Raw genomic sequence first — 27,481 nt, 5'->3', positions numbered from 1 at the left:
CATGGTTTAAAATGGCTGGAATTCAGAATATTAATTCTATATAGTTTAGTTTAGTACTTTTTGTTCAGTTTGTTGCACTAGTTGGACTATTTTTGACTATTTTGTAAACTGGATTTGTCAAATTGCCATGAAAAAGTCTCATAAGTCATAATTTTTCAACTAAATATGAAAAACAAACAAACATGTTATTCCACAGAAAGATATTAATATATATAACTGTTTAATGCCATACTGTGGAACACTCCAGGTATAGCAATGTAGGATATATATATATATATATATATATATATATATATATATATATATATATATATATATATATATATCTCCTACATTGCTATACCTGGAGTGTTCCATAGTATGGCATTAAACAGTTATATCTCCATGGCAACAAGCAAGTGACATCACCATTGCCTAGCTGCAGGTCAGATGCTTTCAAGCAGTAAAACACCAATGACTGAATGAATGCAAAATAAGTTTAATGCCATACCGTGGAGCATTTCACGCAACACAATTATATCTCCATAGAAACCATCAAGTGACATTGCCCGGCCTAGCTACAGGTCAGATCTGTGGAGAGGTGACACTGCTCACCGTCAGAATGCATGTTTTATGAGATACTATCGAGCAACAAAACACATGGGATTGAGTGAACATTTAATGCTGTATTGTGAAACATTGCAGACAAAGCAGTTATTTAATCTCCATGGAAAGAAGCAAGTGACATCACCAGGCCTAGCTACAGGTCAGATCTGTGGTGAGGCGACGCCACTCACCATCAGGAAGCATGTTTTATCAGACGCTTTGGAGCAATGCAACACCTCTAATTGAATGAATGCAAGACACGTTTAATGCCGTACTATGGAACATTTCAGGCAACGCAGTTAGGTCTCCATGGAAAGAAGCAAGTGACATCGCCCGGCCTAGATACAGGTCAGATCTGTGGAGAGGCGACGCCACTCACCATCAGAACACGTGATGCTTTCAAGCAATAAGACACCTGTAATTGAATGTTTAATGCCGTACTGTGGAACATTTCAGGCAATGCAATTCTATCTTCACGTAGACAAGTGTAAAGCGACGTTGTACACCTTTAAATAGTCAACAAATCCAGATTATTATTCAGAATTCCAGCGTTTTTAACCCATGTATGTATATTTTGTTTTTTGCAGTGTCCCTCTCTTTCGTTCCTTCCTTCTTTCTCGATCTGTCTCTTTCTTTCTCCCTTTTTTCTTTCTCCTCTCTCTCTGCTCAGTGTTCTGTCTATCCTGGCGTTTCCTCGTGCTTGTGGTTAATGTTCTCCTGGACTATATGTGTAGGTAAAGGTCCAGAGACCATCTTTGCTGGTTCTGCCCTCAATGATAACGAATGGCACACGGTGAGAGTCGTTCGGCGAGGAAAGAGCCTGAAGCTCACAGTGGACGACCTGCAGCCTGTCGAAGGTAACGCACAAAATACAACGCACAACACACAGACAAAACACACAACACAAGCTCACAGTGGACGACCTGCAGCCTGTCGAAGGTAACGCACAAAATACAACGCACAACACACACGCAACACACAGCACACACAAACACAGTGGACGACCTGCCGCCTGTCAAAAGGTAACGCATAAAACATAACACAAACGACACAACACACACAACTCAAAACACACAAAATACACACTACATAATGGTTTTCAGTTTATACAAAAGTTTATTTTCACCTACGTTGCACAAATGTAGAAGTTGAAGTAGATATTTATTATTTAATAGTTTTATATACATGAGATTTTCTAAAATATAGCCCAGCGTTTTGTTGAATTATTAATTTCAAATGAGGCAGAACATCTGTTGCTTAATCTATTTAAATCATAGACTGTATATAAATGGACATAGCTAACCTGCTAACCGCTGTGGTCCAAATAGGAAGTGATCATCAGTTCCATCAACTCTGGCTCCAATTCACTTTCTATTAAAAAACTGTGGCCTCTACTACTCTTATCCTCTACTGCTATATTTACTATGTTTACTGTGTTTTGCGATGCGTTTAAGTTTGTCCCTAGCCCTCACATGTTGAGTTTACCCAGGTCAAATGGCGGGCGACCACACCCAGCTGGAGTTTCACAACGTGGAGACTGGCATCGTGACGGAAAAGCGCTTCATGCCCGCCGTACCCTCCAACTTCATCGGTCACCTCCAAGGCCTCACCCTCAACGGCATGCCCTATATCGACCTGTGTAAGAACGGGGACATCGACTACTGCGAGCTGAACGCCGTGATCGGTTACAAAAGCATCGTGGCAGACCCGGTCACGTTCAGGTCCCGGTCCAGTTTTGTGACCCTCCCCACTCTGCAGGCCTATTACTCCATGCACCTGTTCATGCAGTTCAAGACCACCTCACCGGACGGACTCATACTTTTCAACAGAGGAGATGGGAACGACTTCATTGTGGTGGAGCTGGTTAAAGGGTGAGTTTGTAATAGTATTTATTTTATTTATTATTTATTTCAGACACAAATATTATTCTGTTCATCGTTACAAAAAGAACAGGATACAAAAAATATACAAGGCAACCGAATTAGTCCATAACGTTCATTAAATGTCATTTCAAATTTAGCGTTCGTTATATAAAACTCAACTCAAAACAGAAGCTCTATAAAATACGGGATGGAAAAATGCATATGCTTGCAGTCAGGCCCGTTGACAGATATTTGGGGGCCTGGGGTAAGAGACCTCACATGGGCCCCCCCTCTGATATGAATTAACAAGAAGAAGGTCCATTTCTAGGCCCCTAAGATCACGGGCAACGAAGTCGTTTGTCCCCCTCGTCTACATAGTCTGTATATATAAATGGACATAGCTAACATGCTAGCTGCTGCGTTTCGAATAAGAAGTGAGAATGGGCTTCCCGCTCCATTGACTCTGGCTCCAGTTCACTTTCTATTGAAAATCTGTGGCCTGTCTCTGTAACTGCTGCTGTCAGACTCATCATTTTGGTCGTAAAATGTTTGTATTAACCCGCTCTACATGATCCTGGGGTTTTTATTTCACTATTGTGTCTGTAAATCAAGATATGGACATTAATAACAGACAAATCAGCTGCCTACTTTCCCCATGGTTGATCCCGTTAGCATTAGCAACAGGTTTGATTGACAGCAATGCTAACCCCCGCGGCTAAACCAGGGTTGCAGGTGGGAAGGAGCGTTACTTTCAACAGCCTCGCTCCAGATTGGCTCTTTGGTTGCTATGATACTCGTGGTCGGATTTCCAAATGCAAAACTCGGTTCCAAATTGCTAGCCTCGATGAGCTTAATTTGACTGGAGCCGAACGCTGTGGGTGACGTCACACTCACTTAGTCCACTTCTTTAAACAGTCTATATCAATTACTTTCACCGTTTCTTTACCCTAGTGTGACGTCTCTTTTGTCTTCGTCCTCTCTTCTCTCCAGTTACCTGCATTACATCTCAGACCTGGGGAACGGGGCTCATTTAATCAAAGGAAACTCAAACTCTCCCCTGAACGACAACCACTGGCACAACGTCCACATCTCCAGAGACACGAACAACCTGCACGTGGTGAAGATCGACACCAAAGTCACCACTCAGACCACCATGGGCGCCAAGAACCTGGACCTCAAAGGTAAACGGGAAATATATGGAACATGTTTTATTCTCGGTCTAATTAGCTTGCAAATGATGGTTTATGCCTTTTTAAGATGGGGCTCAAGACGCTAACGCCAGTCAGACAATTTAAAAGTGAAAATTCAAAGTAAAATAGTCAAATTCAGAATAAATATCAGAATATTTTTGTTTGTTTCTTTGTTTTGATCAGCTTTTTTTATTTAGTAGTGAAACATTTCAGGCAAAGTTATTATATCTCAGTGAAAAAAAGCAGTTCTATCTCTATGGAAACAAGCACTGATGGGTCCCCGACATGAAAAAGTTCCACTGTGCACCTTTAACTAGTGAAAGTTTATCTAGTTTGCATATTGCAATAAATAAATAAACTAAACAAATGTATATGCGTCAAAAGGTTTAAAATATTATAGTAACCTTTGATTTTGAAAGGCCTGGTTCCCCAAAGTAGTTTATAAACCCAAAACACTATTACGAAACTTTTTTGGTGCAGGGAACCAGCTGTTTGTTTCCATGGAGATGTTAATACTTTGTCTAGAATGCTCCTTAGTATGGCATTAAACTCCTCAGGCCCGCTCATGATAATAATGTGTATTTTCCGAGGCATTTTTGAGCAATAAAATGAAATATAAAGAAATGACTGGCAGATGGATATGTTTAATGCTGTACTGTGAAACATTTTAGGCAAAGGAAGACTTTACCAACCAAAATCTGCTTAAAAACAGCTCAAATCTGTATCCTAAGTGTAGTTATCTTCAGAGCTGTGATTACACTTTGGTGGCGGTGTGTTAAGCTCTGAGTGGGTCATTATTAAGTAGGTCATGGTTAAGCACAGAGCAGAGTGGGAGAGTGCTCTGTGCAAACGGCTACACATTAAACATTATATATCAATTATTCATGTCTAAAGTGTGTTTCGAAGTGTGCTTTTTGAACTGGTGTAATGGACGTGTTCATAGACTGTATATATAAATACACATAGCTAACCTGCGCGCTTCCAGCTCCATCGACTCTGACTCCAATTCACTTTTATTGAAAAACTGTGGCCCCTCTCTCTGTAACTGCTGCTATCAGACTCGTCGTTTCGGTCTTAAAATGTTCGTATTAACCCGAACATGATCCCGGTGTTTTTATTTCACTATCAGGTTAATGTAAATTGAAATATGAACATTAATAACCGCGAGCTTTAGGTTAGGTTTGATTGATAAACCAGCGGCGTGGGCAGGAAGGGGTGTTACCTTCAACAACCTCGCTCCGGATTGGCTCTTTGGTCGCTATGACGTCCAAATCTGGAGCAGTTAGTGAGTTAATTTCAAAATAAAAGCATGGGTTGAATGGGTAAAACAGCCATGAATATGTTGATAAGTTTTGATAATATGTAAATTTGTGTAAGAAGAACACATTAAAGATGGCAGACCTAATCCAAGGCACTGGTCTGACCTTGCAATGGTGAAAAACTGAAATAAACTACCTTGATTAAACTTCGGACAGTTTAAAGAGGGAGTGTTGCTTTTTCATGTGATGCTTTTACTTTTACTCGAGTCTCTTTTTACGTCTATCTGTGCTTGTACTTAAGTAACAAAATGCAGTACTTCTTCCACCGCTGATAGTATCCCACATTATGTAAGTGTAAAATGGCTTTGGTTTGCATTTGCGGAGTTATTTCTCACATGAACTCCTCTGACACTTCAGCCAAATGAATAATTGATTAACAGAGAAACTAATCACTGAGATGATCAATAGTGACAGTGGGCATTAGGGGCTGACAAAATGGCCGCCTCGCTCCGCAGCGTCTTTGATCATGAGCAGGAAGTTAATCTTTAAGTCGTTCAGTGAGAAAATGACCAAGAGTCCCAAATCGATTATGCAGAAGAAAAATATAGAAAAAAGTACATTTGTTTAAATGAAATAAGTCTCGGTTCTGTTACATTTTCTTATAATATTCAAAAAATCAAAAAATCCAATGAACCATTTCATTCTTATTTGTAGCTTAAGAAAGTATTTTACTTGCTCCAGACGTTGGCAAACCGTTTAGTGCAGAGCCAATAGGACAGTTCTGTATTTAGAGTTTAAAATGTTGTTTATTTATTTCATTTTTTTAAAATTACTCTTTCATTCTTAAGTTTTCACATTATACAATTTATGCCATTGTACTTTGAGTTAGCAATGGAAGTATGTTAGCATGTTTAGCCTGGTATCTTCTTGGGCATGTATTGAACCAGTTACCTTGTGGTTCACAGACAAATGCATAACCTTCAGATCATAGGACAAACGCTCTACCAACTGAGCCACCGTCGCCCCCAATAAAGATCATGACCTTAAAATTAGAACTTATATTAATTCTGCTCTTTTGTGACCTCCTTTCTTTTTGGAGATGTTATTTCTTCATCTGGAATGTTCCAAAGTATGGCATTAAACTGTTCTCTCTTCCATTTATTAATTTGCTTCTAAAAATTACTTTGAAAAACATGCATTCTTACTGTGAGCGGGCTTGGCTCTCCATAGACCTGACCCGTAACTTGGCCTAGATTCTCCATGGAGATAGATACATTTAATAGGGTCAATAATCCAAAGGAGGTTTAAATACATACATTTTGGTGGCGGACCGTCCACTAAAAAGTTACATAATCCACCTTTTATGCTTTTAGTATTGATACTACCTGGGGGTGTGATGCTAACAGAAAGCACTACTCTGTCTGAAGCTTTGTTACTCAAGTTAGACTTAATGGGAACTTTATTTTAACTGACCAGAAAGAGCTTACTTGAGATGATATGTGCGCTTAAATAAGTCCATCTCAAATAGCACACACTCAGAAGCTAGCTAGCATTAGCCAACAATTTTTTCAGTTAGTCACTCTCCCCTTTTTATGTAAAATCAAACTCCTAAACAGAGCCATGAACACTCGTGTTGATCAAAGACTCCTGAAAATGTGCTGTTTAAATCCAATCTGCATTTTGTCTTCAGTTTTCAGATCTTGTCACGTGGTTGCTACTGAACATTCCGCCATAGACATACATGTAGAACCCCCTAGCGTAACGTCACTGCAAGTATCAATAACGCTGCCTTTTTTTTGTTCCACAGGTGATTTGTACATCGGAGGCGTTTCCAAGGAAATGTACCGGGACCTGCCCAAACTGGTGCACTCTCGGGAGGGCTTCCAGGGCTGCCTCGCCACCGTCGACCTGAACGGGCGTCTGCCGGACCTGCTCGCCGATGCCTTAGCAACCATGGGACAAGTGGAGAGGGGCTGTGAAGGTACGATATACTGCACATGCAAATAACAGGTTTGGTTCACGTGATAATAACACAACTCTCTAGAATCCCTATAGTTTAAAACAGAGGTGGAGGACAGTCCTGCTTTATTCCTGCTTTAGTCCTGCTTTAGTCCTGATTTAGGCCTGATTTAGGCCTGATTTAGGCCTGATTTAGTCCTGATTTAGTTCTGCTTTAGTCCTGCTTTAGCCCTGTTTTAGCCCTGCTTTAATCCTGATTTAGTCCTGATTTAGTCCTGATTTAGTCCTGATTTACTTCTGATTTTGTTCTGATTTAGTCCTGCTTTTAGCCCTGCTTTAGTCCTGCTTTAGTTCTGCTTTAGTCCTGTTTTAGACCTGTTTTATTCCTGATACAGCGCTCATTCAGTCCTGCTTTAGTCCCAATTTAGTCTTGGTCTAGTCCTGGTTTAGTTCTATTTAGACACAATTTACTCTTGGTTTAGTCAGTTTTTCACCATTGCAAGGTCAGACCAGTGCCTTGGATTAGGTCTGCCATCTTTAATGTGTTCTTCTTACACAAATTTACACACTATCAAAACTTATCAACATATTCATGGCTGTTTTATCCATTCAACCCATGCTTTTATTTTGAAATTAACTCACTAACTTCTTACAGTCTTTTATTTTGTAGTTTTATTTTGCTGTATTCGTCCTCTGTGTCGCTCTGTCTGTTCCGTCTTTTCTCACTCACTAACCAGCTAACCGGCTTGTTTGCTTTTCGTTGGCTGGCTAAAGTTTCATTGATGAAAGCTGACTTGCAAGGTAGATCTTTGCATGAGAAAAAGTTCCAAAACGTGCCTAAAACCCCTGAATATCTGTTTATTTACGTGTTGTGTGGATTTCAGTAATCAAAACCCAAATATCTGAGGTGAAATGTCCTCTCCCAGCCACCGTAGTGACGCTAGCATAGCCCTGATTTGAATGCTAGCATGTTTTGCGTGATCCTGTAGTGAAACTCAATACTCAATACTTTAGCCTTGTGTTTGTGTGTTGTATTGACACAAGAAATAGAGATTGGTATTGGAGTATTGAGATAATAATAATATTTTAGATATAACTTGAAAATGGTTTGTTTATTTTAAGTTTTTTTTTTCTTGTTCCTAACCCATTCATTAAACTTCACCTGCATGTTTTTTAACTTTTGGCTTTTTTTTTTTTGCAGTTTAAAATCCTCATAACTTCTTGTTTAAAGGTCTTCTGATGAAATACTGTATGAAAATATAAACAGTTTGAAGATGGATGAAATTTAGGTCAGTTATGGTATAGAGGAGGGACAGTGAATATATGGTGCAGAGGAGGAGTGTATTTATATATGTGGTATAGAGGAGGAACAATAATGATATAGAGGAGGGACAGTGAATATATAGTACAGAGGAGGGATAGGGAGTATATAGTGCAGAGGAGGGACAGTCATGGTATAGAGGAGGGAGAGTGATGGTACAGAGGAGGCACAGTAATGGTACAGAGGAGGGACAGTGAATATATGGTACAGAGGAGGAGGAGTGTATTTATATATGTGGTACAGAGGAGGGATAGTGAGTATATAGTGCAGAGGAGGGACAGTCATGGTATAGAGAAGGGAAAGTGAATATATGGTGCAGAGGAGGAACAGTGATGGTACAGAGGACGGACAGGGATGGTATAGAGGAGGATTGGTAATGGTATAGAGGAGACACAGTGATGGTGCAGAGGAGGTACATGAAGGAGGGACTCTAGATAAATGCTTTGCTCATGGACACAACAATACACAACATCAATCAGGAATTGAACCATCCATTTTTTTAGGTTACTTTAAGTCCATAATTTAGCCTGACTCTCTCCTCAAAAGGAAAAGAGGGAGTCACTGTTTGTGTGAATGGCCATGTATGTCTCATCTTGTCCTGACATATCTGAGCTCTGAACAAATTGAAAATATCCCATTTTATGTGGCTTAAACTGGTGCATTTCTTACCTCTGCTCTCTTCTGCCCCCTGCAGGTCCCAGTACCACATGTCAGGAGGACTCGTGCTCCAATCAGGGCGTGTGTTTGCAGCAGTGGGAGGGGTTTACCTGTGACTGCAGCATGACATCATACGCCGGACCGCTCTGTAATGATGGTGAGTTTATTACAGTTCTTGTATTTTTATTTTATTTTTTTTTTTTTGAGTTGTAGAGGGTTGAAGTAGTTCTTGTATTAAGGTAGTAGTAGTAGTAGTAGTAGTTGTAGTAGTGCATTGGTAGACATAAACTACCAGTCAAAAGTTTGGACACACCCTCTCATTCAGTGTTTTTGTTATTTCAACTTTTTCTACATTCTATAATATATACATACAGAAGACAACAATTTGAACAGCTAGCATGCCAATGTGCACTTCCTGATGACAAAAAATCTTTCTAATTAGATGCAGACAGTACACAGGAGACTTATTTTGACGTCAAGAGCTGTGTCTGTGTTTATAATGTATCTGTACTGGCATGAGGCCCATTTTGGTCAAATACATGGGGAAAAATCGAATACTACTTTAAAGTTTCCACTTTAAAGTAGTATACGCTATTTTCTGTTCTCTGTTATAATGTTGTTTCCTTGTCAGAAACGGACCTGGAGTTGTGTTTTATTTCATTCACACGTTTAACCCACAAACCCTGCATATTTACGCGGAACAGAAAACACTCTGTTCCACCTTGTGATGTCATTTGGTAATACAGGAAGTGCTCCACTGTGTTTTTAAACTCCACACACCTTCACTAGAATCATTTGGATAATTTCAGTCCTGGAATTGCCGATCTGGACTGAACCTAAGGGAAAAGGAGCTGTTAACTTGAAAACTACCACTTCATGACATCACAAGGTGGAACAGAGCATTTTGAGCTTTGTAGATGTAGACAGACTAATAATAAAGAGTTACATGTGTGAATGAAACAAAACACAACTCCACCTCTACACACCCACTGAGAGGTACACACTTCCTTCTCCAGTTTTATTTTCTTTATGGGTGATGCGCGTAGGATTTGGAAGTGTCGCGCAGTCATTTTTGTACAAATGAAAATGAAAATGTGCTGCTCGCTAGTGTGATGTGCAGCTATCCATAGGGGGCGCCAACAGCATGCGGCGCTTTGTTGTGATGACGTTTACGGCGACTTCAGCTCCCATTGGACACCACAGTTTTCTAACATGAATGTCAGCGGAATTGTTTCTTTTATTAAGTCGTTTTAGATGAATATTGTGATTTAAAATGTGCAAATTATAACATAAAGATCCACGTGTGTCAGAGATTATAACTATAGAGACACAAGCACAATAGGTCCACTTTAAGTTTGGACAATGACATACTTATTACACCATAGCCTGAAATAAAAAGAGTTCCAGGAAGCAGACTCCAGTTCCCATCAATCAACGTCAGTGTATTTATCCGAAGCTGCCACCGGAGGGCGCTGGCATCTGTCGAGTCTGACAAGCAAAAGGAACAACACACACAAGGGCAATAGAACACACACGCTCTGTACTTATACTTATACTCATACTTATATTTATACTTACACTTACACTTATACTTATTTATATTCAAACATTAGAAGCAGGTTTAAGTTACGTAAAGATTGTACTGGTAAAGGGAGTGTGGTCGCTGCTGTTATACCAAAAATAGGAGTATGTGTAGTAGTAGTAGTAGTAGTAGTTGTAGAAGTAGTACTATAAGACAGTGGTGGATAAAGTACTCAATTTTGTTACTTAAATAAAAGTACAGATACAGAGGTAAAAAGTTACAAAAGTTAAGTATCGGATGAAAAAATCTATTAAAGTATTTAGGTACCTAAAAATGTAAAAGTATTTCACACAGGTGTTGTTAATTTGTTAAAAATGAGACATATTTTGGTCACAGTAACAATACGAATCCATTACTTATTTTTCTTATTAATTTTGTGTGTTTATTTTTGTTTGCTCAAAGCCGAAGCTTCAACTCGAAAACTTTAGTCAGGGGTAAAAAATAACCCGTCAAATCATGTGAAAAGTACTTTTTTAGTTTTCAGCCCTGTTCAAATCTGATACCATGAGGAAGGAGGAGAGAGGGAGAGAAAGGAGGAAAGAGGAGGAATAGAGGGGAGATGAGGAGAGGGATAGTGGGAGGAAGGAAAAGAATAAGAAGAAAGAGAGAGGAGGGAGGGAGAGGAAAGAGGAGGACCAGAGGGAAGCTGAGGAAAAGGGGAGGAAATAAAGAATGTGATGGAAGGTAGGGAGTGAAAAAAGACAGAGAGGAGGGAAAGAGAGGAAAGTGAAAGGAGAGAGAAAAGTGCTCAGTGGTCGAGGTAGGTTTGATAGTGGTCCATGGGCGTATATTAGTCTATGTGTCTTATACTTGTGAAAGATACAGCTCCACATATTCGGGAAAGGTTCATTTCTATTTTGTGAATGAGGAGGAATTTTTAATATCGATACTCGCTCAAATGAGTATCTGATTTTCGATTCTTTTGTACTAAATGCTTGTATTTGTCTCTCCAGCTGGGACCACGTACATCTTCGGACGGGACGGGGGTGTGGTGATCTACACCTGGCCCCCGAACGAGCGCCCGAGTACCCGAGCCGACCGCCTGGCTCTGGGCTTCAGCACCCAACAGAAGCACGCCATCCTCCTCCGGGTGGACAGCGCCTCGGGGCTCGGGGACTACCTACAGCTTCAGATAGTAAGGGCTTCATCTGAGCACTGTTGGAATGATTGTTACGAAAAAGGCCCTGTGCACAGTAGCATGCTAGCTAGCTCACTGCGTCTCAAAACTAACTAAAATATAAAATAAACGCCATAATTTAAAAAAAAAGACTACGTGGTATTTTGCATATATAGAATACTTCAGTTTGTGCTGTTTTAATACTTATTATGCCTCAAAATTAGCCTTAGCATTAGTGTTAGTATTAGCATTACCATTCTTTTTAAACACAGAAGCGTCCTCTGAAGTATTCATTTTATTTGTGTAATGTGTAACATGTTGTCAGTGGCATCGACCTGCAGCTCCCTGTCCACTGTCTGACCCCTGACCCCTAACCCAGCTGCAGCTCCCTGTTCACTGCCTGATCCCAACCTCTGACCCCTGACCTCTAACCCATCCACAGCTCCCTGTCCATTGTGTGATCTTTTAATAGTTATTCATTTTAGCGTGACTCTGCAAAAATTTCATAGAGATAAAACTGGACAGGAAGTAGTGACGCTAACAGTGAGGTAGAGGGCGCTGCTGTGCACAGAGACTATCGTAAAGAGAATCTAATTAAATGTTGGTAACACTTATAACAACGAACTACACTTAAATGAGCCTTAGTAAAGAGTTTGTAGCAGATCGGACCCTTTAAGCCCGCTGGAAGGTCAACGGTCACATTTAAGCAGCACTTTTCCACCTTCAAGACTCAAAGCGCATTACATGAAGGAACTACTCACCTATTCACACACACATTCATACACCAGTGTAACACAGACACTGGGGACGAGGAGGGTTAAGTGTCTTGCCCAAGGACACAATGACAGCATTCATCTGTGGGAGCTGGAAACTTTACATCAAGAGCTGGATTTGGGCTTTAAAATGCCACAAATGCAATTTAATAATCTGGTTTCATCATGTAAACTCACACCTGCTCCTGTTTTTAATGTTTTAAAGACCTATATACTTGTTTATATACGTTATTAGTTTGTATTTATTCTATATTTTGAACAGAACTTCAGTGAAATTGAGAGTCTGAGTCTCATTGCATCTCCCTGTATAATAAAAAAATAAAATAAATACATAAAAAATACAGTATATATTTTTAACTGCACAAAATGATTAGAATTGGACCCAGACACGAGCGGCCATGACAGTAATGTGTTGTAAATCTGACATTTTGCTCCCTATCTCTGTAAATAGAGCCTGTCTCCTCCACTCACTGTATGAAACACCATTATAAGGTTGTATTTTTAGAAAGCAGAATGCAGCCTCTTTGCCTCTTTGCCTCTTTGCCTCTTTGCATGTTGATGACAGTGTGTTTTAATATTGCTGAGGCAGTGTTCTGTTCAGTAATAGTCTCAGGGCAACGGCACAAGGAATAGAAAGAAAAAAAAAACAACTCACAGTTTTAGCTGAAGGCAAAAATTCGTAATGCAACACGAGGCATCCATCATAATGTAAACGTGTATGCACTAATGAGGCTGGAGTCGATGTTTTGACAAGATTTTGTAATGAAACAGCAGAATGCTGTTCGTTTTTGGACAGGGTTTGGTTGTGTATGAACCTTAGACTGTGTAAAGAAGTGGACTAAGTGAGTGTGATGTCACCCACAGCGTCCGGCTCCACCCAAATGAAGCTCATCGAGGCTGGAGCAGTTATAGCGCACAATTTAACGTCTGATTTGTCTGTTATTAATATTCATATCTTGATCGCAGCCATGATCATTTCTTGTTTGGAACGTGGCGGCTAGCAGGTTAGCTATGTCCATTTATATATGCAATCACTCTGTGCTATGAACTGATAAGTTAAATTTACAGGGGGAAAAAAATCAACATTTAAAAATTTGTTAGCCGTCTCACATAGCCTTAGTTTTAAATCATGTGTTTCTCATGTTTGATATTTATCAGGTTAAGTTGCACAAAATCTTCATAGTAAAACAGGGAAATAGCAGTAGGCGATAAAACATGTATTTGATGACCTGTGGATCAGTTTTGGCTCCCGATATTGAAAAATTTGCTGACTCAGATATCAACTTTGAAATATTGTTCAGTCGATATCCTGGTTGGACATTTAAATTTAAATAATAAGACTCTTCACTGGTCATAACTGGTCCAAAAAGTCACATAATGTTTGAACTTTTATTCATACAAAGTTGTTCTGTCATTACTTGAGAGAAAAGTATCAGTTACTTAACACATTTGGATCAGATTTCACCTATTTTATTTTATTTTAAAGGAAATAAGGGCCGTTTTCAACCTCTGCTCTGGCATTAGGGCGACAGTGGCTCAGTTGGTAGAGCGTTTGCCCACTGACCCACAGGTTGGCGGTGCGATTCCAGCTCCCACAGTTGTGTCGTTGGGCAAGATACTTAACCCAATGTGAATGTGAGTTTCTTGAAGGTGGAAAAGAGCTATATAAAAATGTGACCTGTTACTTAGAGCCATAGCGCTGGAACGGTGCATCCATAGATTCGACCGCCATAATAACGACCTTTGACCTTTGACTTCTCATAACCGCGACCCCCAAGCACAACAACATACACCCCCAAATTGTTAAACTATCCTTCTGTCTAATGATTGGTTTTATTTCCAGGACACACACCTCGATAAAGTGGTTTTGCAGCTCAACAAATAGAAATCCACAGGGAGTCGAGCCTTGTTTAGTATTCGTGCATACAGTTTCTATTTTCACCCTGATATAATTTTAAATCTCCGTGGGGTTTCCAGTCGAGAACCAAGGCTGTAGACGATATAGTGCCTAATTCTAACTCTATCTCAGTGACAGTTTTATTATTAAAATCCTGTTATTAAAGTCGCTGTACCTGATTTTACAGCCTCAAGAAAAACACGAAAAACAGAATTAGCTCCTTTGCAGCGGTCCAAAGTTATTCCTCACTTTTATTATGCATTACACTGAGAGCGGCCACAACTTACTGCAGAGTTAGCATGCTAATACGCACTTCTGTCATCAGGTACGGGGCGTTTTAATGGCGTTCTGTCTGTTTTAGGACAAAGGGAACATCCGTGTGGTGTTCAACGTTGGCACAGACGACATCAACATCGAGGAGAGCTCCAAGTTCGTGAACGACGGGAAGTACCACATCGTGCGGTTCACTCGGAGCGGAGGGAACGCCACTCTCCAGCTCGACGACTTACCCGTCATCGAACGCTACCCCTCAGGTAACCCTAGCCACGCCCACTCTAGCCCCTCCCACTTATGCCCCGCCCCCACCCACACTTCAAACAACACAACACACTTTCAGTTCAAACCCTCCCTGGTTATTGTTCCTATTAATGTTATTTTTGAATCAAATATTGTAGCTTTTGTTTTGTTTACTGTGTTGGAAATGAAATATGTGTGAGCTTATATGAAAATGACTTTTTAAACCTTAAAATGTGAGTTAGGTTAATAGTTCCATGTACTTTAGTCAGTTCTGTTATGCTGTTAAATAGAGATAAAGGTAATGATGAAAATAGAGGAGCAGGTTGTGTTTTAAAAGTCAATAATAAGAGATGGTGCATTTGGTCAAACTTTAATAATTTAAAAAGATGTCGATGTTTAACTAGAGTCAAAATAAGTAAAAGAGTCAAACGGGTCTGTTTTGTTTCTCATGTTGTTTGGACATAAAGTGGTAATAGTAGGTAATAACACGACGAGGGTTAGCCCGTAGCTAAAATGCTAAATGCTAACTGTTGTGAGGTGTGTGTGTATGTAGCTCTAAACTGTAACAGGATGTGCTTATGTTAAAATGAACTGTTTTAAACTAAAGCCAGTGAACAGAGAGCAGTGAGTCCGCTCCCATTAAAACACATCAGAATTCTCCTGTTTATGAGTGGACCATTGCTTCCTTTTCATGGCTCTTCTGTTTGTATCCAGCTCCTGTAACGTTTGGATGTAATTACTACTCTCTTTTCATCTCTAAATTAAAGGCAACAATGATAACGAGCGCCTGGCCATCGCCAGACAGCGAATCCCCTATCGGCTCGGTCGAGTAGTTGACGATTGGCTACTCGACAAAGGTAAAAACATGATTAAAATTCATTAAAAGTTTCAGTTTAAAATAGAAATGTAGGAAGTTTATCATCAACTAACGATCTAAAAACTACTTAAATCATAACCAGGTGTTTAAAATGGCAGCTGTAGTGTGTAATCCTGTGTAAACTGTAGTGCCTGTGGACGTATTGTTTTTAATGACAGGTTAAAGGGACGAAGGAGAAAATAAATGTGACTAAATCAAAAAAATAGAAACACTGATAAAAAAAAATGCTTTATTAAGACGTCATAATTCTATCATCACATTGTAAACAATAAAGCATTCACTAAACATGGTCAAAGTAAAATCCAAACATATTTAAGTACATTTGAAATAGAGCTTTTTATTGAACAAAAATGTAACGACAACAAAAAGTTCCTGTCTTAAACTTTATAAAGCCTTAAATTAGCCTCTAGTCCCTTTAACACAATGCTAGCTTAAACCTGTGCATGTTTCATAGGGCTGTACCGCTCAGATCTCTGTCTCTGCTTGTCTACAAACTCCATAACAACTCTGTCGGCCATTTTGAATTCTCCACCAACCCTTTTCTGACCTCTCTCATCTGCTGCTGTTTCATCCTCCTCTCCCTCCTCCCTCCTCCCGATCAATCCCTCCTCCTCTTCCTCTCCTCTCCAATGCTTTTTGTTGTTTCTTATGTATTTCTCTACATTCCCTCCACGGTTCTTTCCACGATTCGCTCTGCCATGCTCAATCTGTCCCATACTCTTACCATGGCTTTGGGGTGGAACTATTTAATGCGTAAATAAAACATTGTATTTTATGCCTGGTTCTGACCGCTGGTACTTGTGTTTCGTGTCTCTCTCCCCCCTCTCTTTCTCTCCCCCTCTCCCCCTCTCTTTCTGTCTCCCTTGGGTGCGTTTGATTTGTGTGTGTGCGTCGCCCTAGGTCGTCAGTTGACCATTTTCAACAGCCAAACAACGGTGCGGGTGGGCGGCGGCGAGCAAGGAGCCGCCATGTTCCAGGGCCAGCTCTCGGGTCTGTATTACAACGGTCTAAGGATTCTCAATATGGCCGCCGAGGGACATCCGCACATCAGGGTGGAGGGCAGCGCTCGGCTGGTGGGCGATATGCCGTCCTCCTCCATGACGCCACAGTCCAGCGCGGCCGCCGGGGGGAATCGCTCCGACTCCGCCCCCTCAATCAGTGACATCACCACCACCACGGCGACAAACAGGAAGCAGGGCGCCACGCAACAGGTCGGTGCTGGTTTTCGTACAAGATGGAGAGTGTGGTTCTGTCTTTCATTACCATAGATTGTTTAAAGAAGTGGACTAAGTGAAAAAAGTTCAGCTCTAATCAAATTAAGCTCATCGACGCTAGCAGTTATATCAGCAAATTTGGAATGTTAATGTGCATATCTTGATTTACAGAAAAAAAAGAGAGATAAAAACCCCAGGATCATGTAGAGCGGGTTAATAGGAACATTTTAAGACCAAAATGATGAGTCTGACAGCAGCAGTTACAGAGAGAGGAGCCACAGTTTTTCAATAGAAAGTGAATTGGAGCCAGAGTCGATGGAGCTGGAAGTCCGCCCATGTTCACTTTCTATTAGGAACGCGGTGGCTACGTCCATTTATAAATACAGTCTATGGTCATTTCTTCCCTTGTGTTGCTAGGTTACACACGACATGTCCTGACGACGGCTACACGTTCAGGCTTGAATTCAGTTTTATTTATCTTGATTTCATCTTTCCCCTTTCACCTTTGAACAATCTTTGATCACCTTTCAGGCAGGTTCAGATCATACGCAAGGTTAGAGGAACGGGTTGGCCGATATATTGAACCGATAATCGCTCCTTTAAGTGTATCAGCTATCGGTCTTAAATCTCCAGCACAGACCGATATTTAGTCATGGCCGACCTGCTGCCTATAGAATGCAAATACAGATTTATTTGAACGCTCTAATGCGAAGAGGACACTGGACAAAACGGCTCTCTTAAAGGTTCATGGTAATAAAAGGGTTTTTGTAGTGAATTTAATTACCATATTTCGGCAAAATAAAATCGGACCTACCCTTCAGCTTCTCTGGATTCTAAACAAATGTAGCATAAAGTGTCTGTGGTAAATATTCGCTATAGTTTTACATCAGCCAAGTGACAGTTGAATAAAAATGTGACAATTTACCAGTTAAAAGGAATCGCTCTATCTTTACTATCAATACACAAGATTACATTCAAACTGGGACAATTACAGAGAATATGAGTTTTAGACATTTTAAACATGTATTTGAAAAAAACAAAGGTGTTATATATATTTTTTTTTTGTATTAAAGGTCCCAAAATTGACTCTTGTGAGCTCAAAGTCATGTTCTAATGCTGTTCCCTCCTCAAAAACAGACCTGGTGTTGTGTTTTGTTTCATTCACACATGTTTGAGTAACACTTTATTATTAGTCTGTCTACATCTCCAAAGCTCAAAACACTCTGTTCCACCTTGTGATGTCATGAAGTGGTAGTTATCAAGTTAACAGCTCCTTTCACCTTTAGTTCAGAAGACATTGGCAATTCCAGGTCTGAAATGATCCAAATGATTCCAGTGAAGGTGTGTGGAGCCTTAAAAACACAATGGAGCACTTCCTGTATCACCACATGATGACATCACAAGGTGGAACGGAGCATTTTGTTTTCAGTTTGAAAGAAGAACTCAGCCTAAAGATGCAGCGTTTGTGCGTTAAACATGTGTGAATGAACCAAAACACAATTCCAGGTCTGTTTGTGACGATAAAACAACATTAGAACAGAGATCAGAAAATAATGTGACACTGGCCCTTTAAAATGTCTAATCTAACCTTTTCTACGCACTTTGAAATTCAGACTTTTCTCATTAATCTTACGCGTTCAGGCTTAATTATATTACAGTAACAATTAAAAAGCTTATCAGAAAAACAGTATTTGATACCAAAATGGCGGCTTTTGTTGTAATCCTCCTAAACCCTGTTATCGTGAACGAGCTCGTGTGAAAGTGACCAGTAGGCTTCATGTTATCTGTGGTTCTGGAGGTAAGCCTTTTAACCATAATGAAATCCTCTTTGGCTCCGTGTGTGTAATTCTACTGATACATATCGCACTTATCCAGGACAATTATAGCACCTTTTACATGGGGGATTATGGGATTAGCACTAATGAAGAACCACAGAACAGCTGCAGAGTTTAGGGAACTTTTTCTGCAAGATCGAATAATAAAATGTAAAATTAAGATATGTTTAGAAAGTGAATTAGGCTGTGTGCAGATGTCCACACTCCTTCCTACAGGGGGCACTGTTTAGGAGCTACCCCATTTTTACACCAGTTGTTGAAAACTCAAAATTTACCTCAATGAACTGCAAGAATTGGAAAACGACAGGTAGAAAGATAGAAGCTCTGGTTTATCTTGCTGTTGATCCTGATTATGAATAAAACTGTTAAATAAACTGTTGCTGAGTAAAGTTGCTAACGTTAGCCGCTGTTAAAAAAAAAAGATAATTTCCACGTCTCAGACAAAAATTCAGGAACACATTTGGACACAGCCTTAGCCAATGTTTGGTTTGGTCAAGTTTATAATAATAAAAATAAAAAACTGAACATTTTTCTTCATTTTGTGATTTGAAAGTTGTGAAAACATCTGAATAAGACTCATTTTACTACAAGGTTTAAAACGTGTTAATGCAAATGAGTCTTTGTTTTGAAAATGGCTCCACATTTGGTAACTGTTTTTGAAATAGTGCTGCAAACATCACCTGAGCAAACGCACTGAGCACGTGCAAAACAACACTCTCCTCTGGGTTTATGGAATATAACAGGTACTACTACTACTAACCACTACTACTATTACAACCATTACTACTATTATTACATGTTTATCAATTTGGTCTTTGAGACTTTTTAGCTGTCATTTTAAACTACATCCTTGAACCTTAGAACCTTTTTTTCCATTATATTTTCCATTATATTTACTACTACTACTGCTGCTACTACTACTACTACTACTACTGCTACTATTATTACAGCCATTTATGTTTACACTGTGTTCTGTGTTTACTTTTTCCCATAGACTCATTTAAAACTACATCCTTGAACCTTAGATCCTTATATTTCCGCTCCAAACTTGAGATGGGAATTTTTTTCAGTGCAGCCCCGTTTAAATTCCCTGTTGAGGATCTGCTCCAACAACTCGGAAAGTTAAAAAAAAAAATCATTGTGTTTAAACCAAAGTGGAGAAACACATTCTGATCTCAGTAGTAGTAGTAGTACAAACAAATACTTGTGAATAGTGATGATGAGTCACTGTTGCTATTGTTACTGCTGCTACTACTACTACTACTACTACTACTACTACTACTGCTACTCCTGCTACTACTACTACTACTACTCCTGCTACTACTACTACTACTACTACTACTACTACTACTACTCCTGCTACTCCTGCTACTACTACTACTACTACTACTACTACTACTACTACTACTACTCCTGCTACTACTACTACTACTACTCCTGCTACTCCTGCTACTACTACTACTACTACTACTCCTGCTACTACTACTGCTACTACTGCTACTACTACTGCTACTACTACTACTACTACTCCTGCTACTACTACTACTACGACTGCTACTTTTGCTACTACAACCACTACTACAACTTCTGCTGCTGCTACTACTACTACAACCACTACTACTACCACTGCTTCTACTGCTACTCCTGCTACTACTACTACTACAACCACTACATCTACTGCTGCTGCTACTACTGCTACTACTACAACCATTACTACTACTACTACTACTGCTGCTACTACTGCTACAACCATTACTACTAACACTACTACGAATACAGTTTTCTTTTTCTGTAATGAGTATCATAACTATAACTCCTCCTCCTCCTATTATTACCACCAATATTACTACCAGTACTATTAAAAGTATCAATCAAAGAGTTTACTAAAGAAAAGTATGCCTTAAAAGATAAAACACCTCTTTTGTCCATCACTGCTTCCACTACACTAAAATCCCAAAATAAACACTTTGTTTTAAATCGTTTAGATCTAAACAGATTTGAGAGATGCTAACGGCTCTTTGTGCTTTTAGTTTAAATTTAGCCTGTCATCAAACGGAGCTAAACGCACTCATACGGCGTAGCGTTAGCTTATGTGGGTCCCTTCTTGACAATAACAGGGAGAGTTATGTTTGGGTTAATGGAGGTCTTAATAGCTTTAGCCTAATACGATGCAATGGGGACGTAGCAATAGAAACAAAACTGTTATTAGAGCAGATGAGAGTACGAGGAGACGCTAGCATCGGGACTAGGAAGAATGGCTCCTAGAGGGAACATAGAATAGAAAGTTCCGCTATTGCCTATAATTTATGCGAGATTGAATTGTGAAAGATAATTATATTAGAGAGGAACTATTCTAAAATTGACTTCTCAGATCTTTTAACCATGTTCTAGTCGTTTCTTCTCACTGAGCCTCTGAAGTTGTATTTGGAGTGATTCATGTTTGAGTAATCTTTAATCGACTATTCTCAAGATGCCATTTTGTCGATCTACTTCTGTTTTCACCTCCCCCATAGGTACACGCCCACTGTGATTTATACGCCCACTGTGACGTACGCACTTCCTTCTCCAGTTTTATTTTCTTAATCGGTGATACTCGTAGGATTGGGCCGCGTTGCGTAGTTTTGGTACAAATAAACAAAACAGGGCTACTCGCTAGTGTAATGTGCAGCTATCCATAGGGGGCGCCAAGAGCATGCAGCGACTTTGAATATTGTGATTTCAAATGTGTAAATTAAAACATAATGATCCACAGGGGTCAGAGATGAGAACTATAGAGACACAAGCACAATAGGACTGATTTGAACTCAAATAGTTTTGCTTTGATTGAAAGATGAACAGAGCAGCATTGGCTCTGCAGGGTTCAATCTCAGCTTTGACAAACGTATGCTGGCTTTGTGTCATTGAGCAAGACACTTAACCCACTTAGTCTGCTTTAGTGAATCTGTAAGCGAGCAATTGGTGAAGGTTGGAAATAGATTTTTAAACAGGTCCTTGCATTTTTTCATGTGATACTTTTACTTCAGTAACTCTATACCACTGTATCTGTACTTTTACTTAAAGTGCCATATGATGCTGTTTTCTGATCTGTTCTAATGTTGTTTCCTCATCACAAACATGCCTGCCTGTTTTGTTTCATTCACACATGTTTAGCACACAAACCCTGCATATTTACTCTGAGTTCTTCTCTGAAACAAAAAACACTCTGTTCCACCTTGTGATGTCATCATGTGGTGATTCAGGACGTGCTCCACTGTGTTTTTAAACTCTATACAGATTCACTAGAATCATTTGGATGATTTCAGCCCTGGAATCACTAATCTCTACTGAATTTAAGTTAAAAGGAGCTGTTAACTTGAAAAATACCACTTCATGACATCACACGGTGGAACAGAGCATTTTGAGCTTTGGAGATGTAGACAGACTAATAATAAAGAGTTACTCAAACATGTGTGAATGAAACAAAACACAACTCCAGGTCTGTTTTTGAGGAGGAAACAGCATTAGAACATGACTTAAAGCTACAAGAGTCAATTTTGTGTAATATAGGACCTTTAAATAACGTAATTGAGTACTTCTTCCACCGCTGACCTTAAGCGCTGGTCTGGTCTGGATTGGTCTGGTCTGGTCTAGTCTGGATTGGTCTGGTCTGGTCCAGATTGGTCTGGTCTGGTCTAGTCTGGATTGGTCTGGTCTGGTCTAGTCTGGTCTAGTCTGGATTGGTCTGGTCTGGTCTAGTCTGGATTGGTCTGGTCTGGTCTAGTCTGGATTGGTCTGGTCTGGATTGGTCTGGTCTGGTCTACAGGAGATCTTAGATGCCCCTCTGTGTTTTGTAGTGAACATGTAGCAGATAAACAGACACATTAGACACACTGGTGGTTTGTTCAGTGATGATTCAGGAGATAAACATAAATCCCAGTGTAATAAAAGCCGCCTGCTGCAGTTTGCAAAGATTTGATTTATTTCAAGAATTATATTTGTTTCCATGGAGATAGCAAACTTTTTCTATTGCTTTCTCTCCTTCTTATTCTGACTTTTTTATTTCTAGTCTCCTCTTCGCTCTCTGCCTTCTCTACCTTCACCTCGTATTCTCTCTTTAATCTGCCCATTTTTCGCTCTCTCTCTTTTCTCTCGTCTCTATGCTCCCTCTCCCTCACCCTCGATCTATCTCTTCCTTCTGTACCTCCATCTCTTTGGCTCTTATCTTTCTCTCTTTTCTCTTTCTCTCTCTCGCTTCCTTTTCTGCCGCCACCTCCCTCTGTCATATTCTCCCTTTTATCTGCCACTCTCTTTCCACCTCTCTTTTCTCTATCCTCTTTCTGAGCTCCCTCTCCCATCCTCTTTTACAGCCTCCAGCTCTCTCTCTCTCTTTCTATACCTCCCTCTCTTTGTTATTCTCCTTACTCTCTACTCTCTTCCCCTCTCCTTTTTCTCTCTCCTTCCTCAATAATTTCTCTGCTCCCTCTCCATCCCAACACCCTCATTCTCTCCTTCTTTTTCTTGTTCCCTATCTCCCTCTTTCCCTCTCTCTTTTCACCCCTTTCCACCTCTACCCCTCTCATCCATACAAACCCATCTTTCTCTTCCTCTTTCCCTCTCTTTTTTCCCCCTTTCCCCCCTTTCTCTCCCAATTTCATCCATGCACACCCATTTCCCGCGCTCTCTTTCCCTTCCTCTTTCCCCTTCTTTTTCACCCCTTTCCCTCCCTCTCTCTCACCCTCTCATCCACACAACCCCTCTCCCCCTCTTTCCCTTCCTTTTTTCCTCTCTTTTTCACCCCTTTCCCCCCTTTCTCTCCCCCTCTTATCCATGCAACTCCCCTCTCTTTCCCTTCCTCTTTCCTACTCTCTTTTTTCACCCCTTTTCCTCTCTCTCCCCCTCTTATCCATGCAAACCCCTCTCCCCCTCTCTCGTTCCCTCCCTCTCATCCGGACTCCCTCTCTCCCTCACGAGCGGCTCCACTGTGGATGCAGTGGCAGCTGTTTCAGACATGAATAATAGAGCACAGAGCTGTGAGCTAAGCCTCAGGCATCAATAATAAATGCAGAACTCTGGATCCAGGCTCTCCCTTCACACCTCACCCTGACGACGCTTCACCCCAGTGACACCTCAACCTGACGACACCTCACCCTGACGACGCCTCACTCTGTCGAGACCTCATCCCGATGACACCTCACCCCGACAGCACTTCATCCTGACGACGCCTCACCCTGATGATACCTCACCCTGACGACACCTCATTCCGACGACACCTCGTCCCCACGACACCTCACCCTGATGACACTTTATCCTGATGACACCTCACCCTGATGACATTTCACCCCAATGACACCTCACCCTGATGACACATCACCCCAATGACGCCTCACCCCTACGACACCTCAACCTGACGACACCTCATCCTGACAACACCTCACTCCGACGACATCTCATCCTAATGACACTTCACACTGACGACATCTCCCTCCGACGACACCTCATCCCCACGACACCTCACCCTGATGATACGTCACCCTGACGACACCTCAACCTGACGACACCTCACCCCAATGACACCTCACCAGGACGACAACTCAACCTGACGACACCTCATCCTGACAACACCTCACTCCGATGACATCTCATCCTAATGACATCTCACCCTGATGACATCTCATCCCGACAAAACCTCACCTCGACGACACCTCACTCTGACTCCACCCTACCCCGACAGCACCTCACCCTGATGACACTTCACACTGACGACACCTCCCTCCGACTTCACCTCATCCCCACGATACCTCACCCTGACGACACCTTAACCTGATGACACTTCACCCCAATGACACCTCAACCTGACCACACTTTATCCCAATCACACGTCACCCTGACGACACCTCACCCTGACAACACATCACCCCGACGACACATCACCCCAATGACACCTCAGCAGGACGACGCCTCAACCTGACAACACCTCACTCCAACAACATCTCATCCTAATGACACCTCATCCCGACGACACCTCACCTCGACAACACCTCACTCTGACTCCACCCCACCCCGACAGCACCTCACCCTGATGACACTTCACACTGACGACACCTCCCTCCGACTACACGTCATCCCCACGATACCTCACCCTGACGACACCTCAACCTGACGACACATCACCCCGACGACACATCACCCCAATGACACCTCAGCAAGACGACACCTCAACCTGACATCACCTCATCCTGACAACACCTCACTCCAACAACATCTCATCCTAATGACACTTCATCCCGACGACACCTCACCTTGACAACACCTCACCCTGATGACACTTCACACTGACGTCAGCTCACCCTGATGTGGGTTATCACCCTGGTAACTCGATATCTCACCTCCAGGTCTTATGCAGTATGTTTACTATAAAACATGAGGTCGTGAAGGTTATTCTGTTCCTCCAGCATCATACAAAGCTTTAGGCACTGTGGTTATTCAAGTCACAGGATTCAGTTAAATTTAAGTTTATTTCTACAGCAAATTTAAAACAACTTGAGCTGAGCAAAGTGCTTGACATAAAAGTCCACAAAAAACAAATATACCGATAACACGATACATGGGAAAACTGCCGCAATCCAAACAGAACATGATCATGAGAGTGTGGGCTGCTCACTAGCGCCTCAGAGTGGCCACGTGATGCTGTGACATCTCCGGTCAGCTGATTTAAACAGGTAACGGTGGCGCTGTCTTCCTACCTACGGGACTATAACTAAGGACGGGGGGGCCTTTTTACTCTCACACACCTGGGATACTGTTCTGAAGAAGTCGAGGTTTTTTAAGTTGTTTTTCTATACATTATTCTATACATAAACATACTATTCTATACATCTGACCTCATATATTTGATGTCTTCTGTGTGTAAATAAAACCTAGAAAGTAATAAAAATAAAGAAAAAAACTGAATAAGAGGGTGTGTCCAAACTTTTGACTGGTCGTATAATTCAAAAACTACTTCAACATTTAGTGAACCAAAACCAAAACATAATCGTCATAATTAAACACAGGTCCTTCTCGTTTAAACACATTCAAATACAGTCAGTGTACCTTATACTTCCATGCGTTATGCAGCCGTAGTGAGCTGGAGTCGATATCTCTGTATGGGAACTAGGTCAGACTAACAACGAGCCGCCGCAGCAGCAGAGGGAGGGAGGGGAGGGAGCAGAGGGGGGGAAGGAGGAGCCGGGGAACAGCTAAAATTACTATTCAGAATTCACTGGTAGCAGAGTGTGGAGAATAATTGACTGGAGGATCATGGACGGACAGAAAAGTGATGGATGAAAACACAAGAAGTCAGGAGCAGTACTTTTCGAAGTGTACGGAGCCGTGGTACTGACTCTCGATGCTGAACGCCACCCCTCTGCTGCTTAGCGTATTCATAGGTTTCAGACTTATGTATTTTTTATGGACTGGGCGCCATTTTGAAAACTTCGGATATACAAAAGATAGAATAGTAAAGGTGCAGTGTGTAACTCTTCTGTTTTCTGATTGGAGATGTTAATGTTTTGCCTGGAATGTTTCACAGTACGGCATTAAGGTTAAATGTAATTTCGCTGTTGTTGTTTAGAGTTATATTATGATTATTGTGACCATATCTAATATCTGGTGGAGGGTCTGCTACCTGCTTGTCTCCATGGAGATTGTTCCACAGTGTGTAATCAAATACGAAGTAGCGTCACCAGGCCAGTTTACAGGTCAGATCTGTAAAAAGGCGACCTCGCTCACAGTAAGAATGCATGTTTTTCAATGTGTTTTCGAGCACTAAAAACATCCTGTAATTAATTTATTATGACAGATTATGTTTAATGCCACACTATGAAACAAAGTAAAGCCACAACATCTCGGTTGGAAAAAAGCAGACGGCTGAAAATTTCCACAGTACACCTTTAAAGGGTTCATATTACTTTATTTCTGATTTCTGTTCAAATGTTGTTTTCTGATCACAAAACAGACCTGGAGTTGTGTTTTGTTTCATTCACACATGTTTAACACACAAACTCTGTATATTTAGGTTTAAGAGTTCTTCTCTCAAACTGAAAACACTCTGTTTCACCTTGTGATGTCATCATGTGGTAACACAGGATGTGCTCCACAGTGTTTTTAAACTCCTTCACTAGAATCATTTCAATGATTTCAGGCTCCTGGAATTGCTAATCTCTACTGAATTAAAGGTAAAAGGAGCTGGTAACTTGAAAACTACCACTTCATGACATCACAAGGTGGAACAGAGCATTTTGAGCTTTGGCGATACAGACAGACTAATAATAAAGTGTTTCTCAAACATATGTGAATGAAGCAAAACACAATTCCAGCTGTGTTTTTGAGGAGGTAACAGCATTAGAACATGACTTAAAGCTCACAAGAGTCCATTTTGTGTAATATAGGACCTTTAAATCATATCTCTGGTAAAGCCCGGTCTGTGTGTCTCTGCCTCTTCCCTGCGGTTTGTGTGAAATCAGTCTGGTCCCAGCGGCCCCCTAAAGCAGCGCTGCTATGTTTGTCTTGTTTAAGATGACTCCACCGCTCATCCATCGCCGGGCTGTCTACTGTTACCTGGCAACCAGCTTTGGCCTTAACCAGCGCTAGCATCGAGCCGCGCAGAAGGCACAGGTGGAGGCAGAACAATAGCTTTGAATTGCTGCACATTGCATCAGAGGAGGTACCCGCCAGAGACAACATCCGACCTCAGACGTTTTTTACGGCTGATTTCTGGCCCCCGCGTGGTTTTCTTGAAGTGTTTTGTGCAGCAGAAGCCATGTGCTGTGCCATAGAGATCTGCTGTCATAAATCCAAAGCTGTTGTATTGGCAAAAG

The 27,481-nt window shown here is 41.0% G+C and overlaps 1 protein-coding gene across 1 annotated transcript in view; it reads left to right on the top strand.

Annotated features, from left to right (window-relative positions):
- The window catches only part of nrxn1a (neurexin 1a), a 155,400-nt gene that overhangs the window by 106,270 nt on the left and 21,649 nt on the right, over positions 1–27,481 (top strand). Inside the window, exons 13-21 of the mRNA XM_055229329.1 lie at positions 1,320–1,442; positions 2,075–2,456; positions 3,438–3,628; positions 6,704–6,877; positions 8,871–8,990; positions 11,369–11,550; positions 14,564–14,735; positions 15,486–15,575; positions 16,496–16,806. Coding sequence (XP_055085304.1) covers positions 1,320–1,442; positions 2,075–2,456; positions 3,438–3,628; positions 6,704–6,877; positions 8,871–8,990; positions 11,369–11,550; positions 14,564–14,735; positions 15,486–15,575; positions 16,496–16,806 — 1,745 coding nt within the window. The remainder of the gene's footprint in view (positions 1–1,319; positions 1,443–2,074; positions 2,457–3,437; positions 3,629–6,703; positions 6,878–8,870; positions 8,991–11,368; positions 11,551–14,563; positions 14,736–15,485; positions 15,576–16,495; positions 16,807–27,481) is intronic.

The sequence above is a fragment of the Periophthalmus magnuspinnatus genome, chromosome 19 (assembly GCF_009829125.3).
Source record: "Periophthalmus magnuspinnatus isolate fPerMag1 chromosome 19, fPerMag1.2.pri, whole genome shotgun sequence".
NCBI lineage: Eukaryota > Metazoa > Chordata > Actinopteri > Gobiiformes > Gobiidae > Periophthalmus > Periophthalmus magnuspinnatus.
Note: the sequence above shows the minus strand (reverse complement) of the source record. Positions and strands in the feature narration are given on the sequence as shown.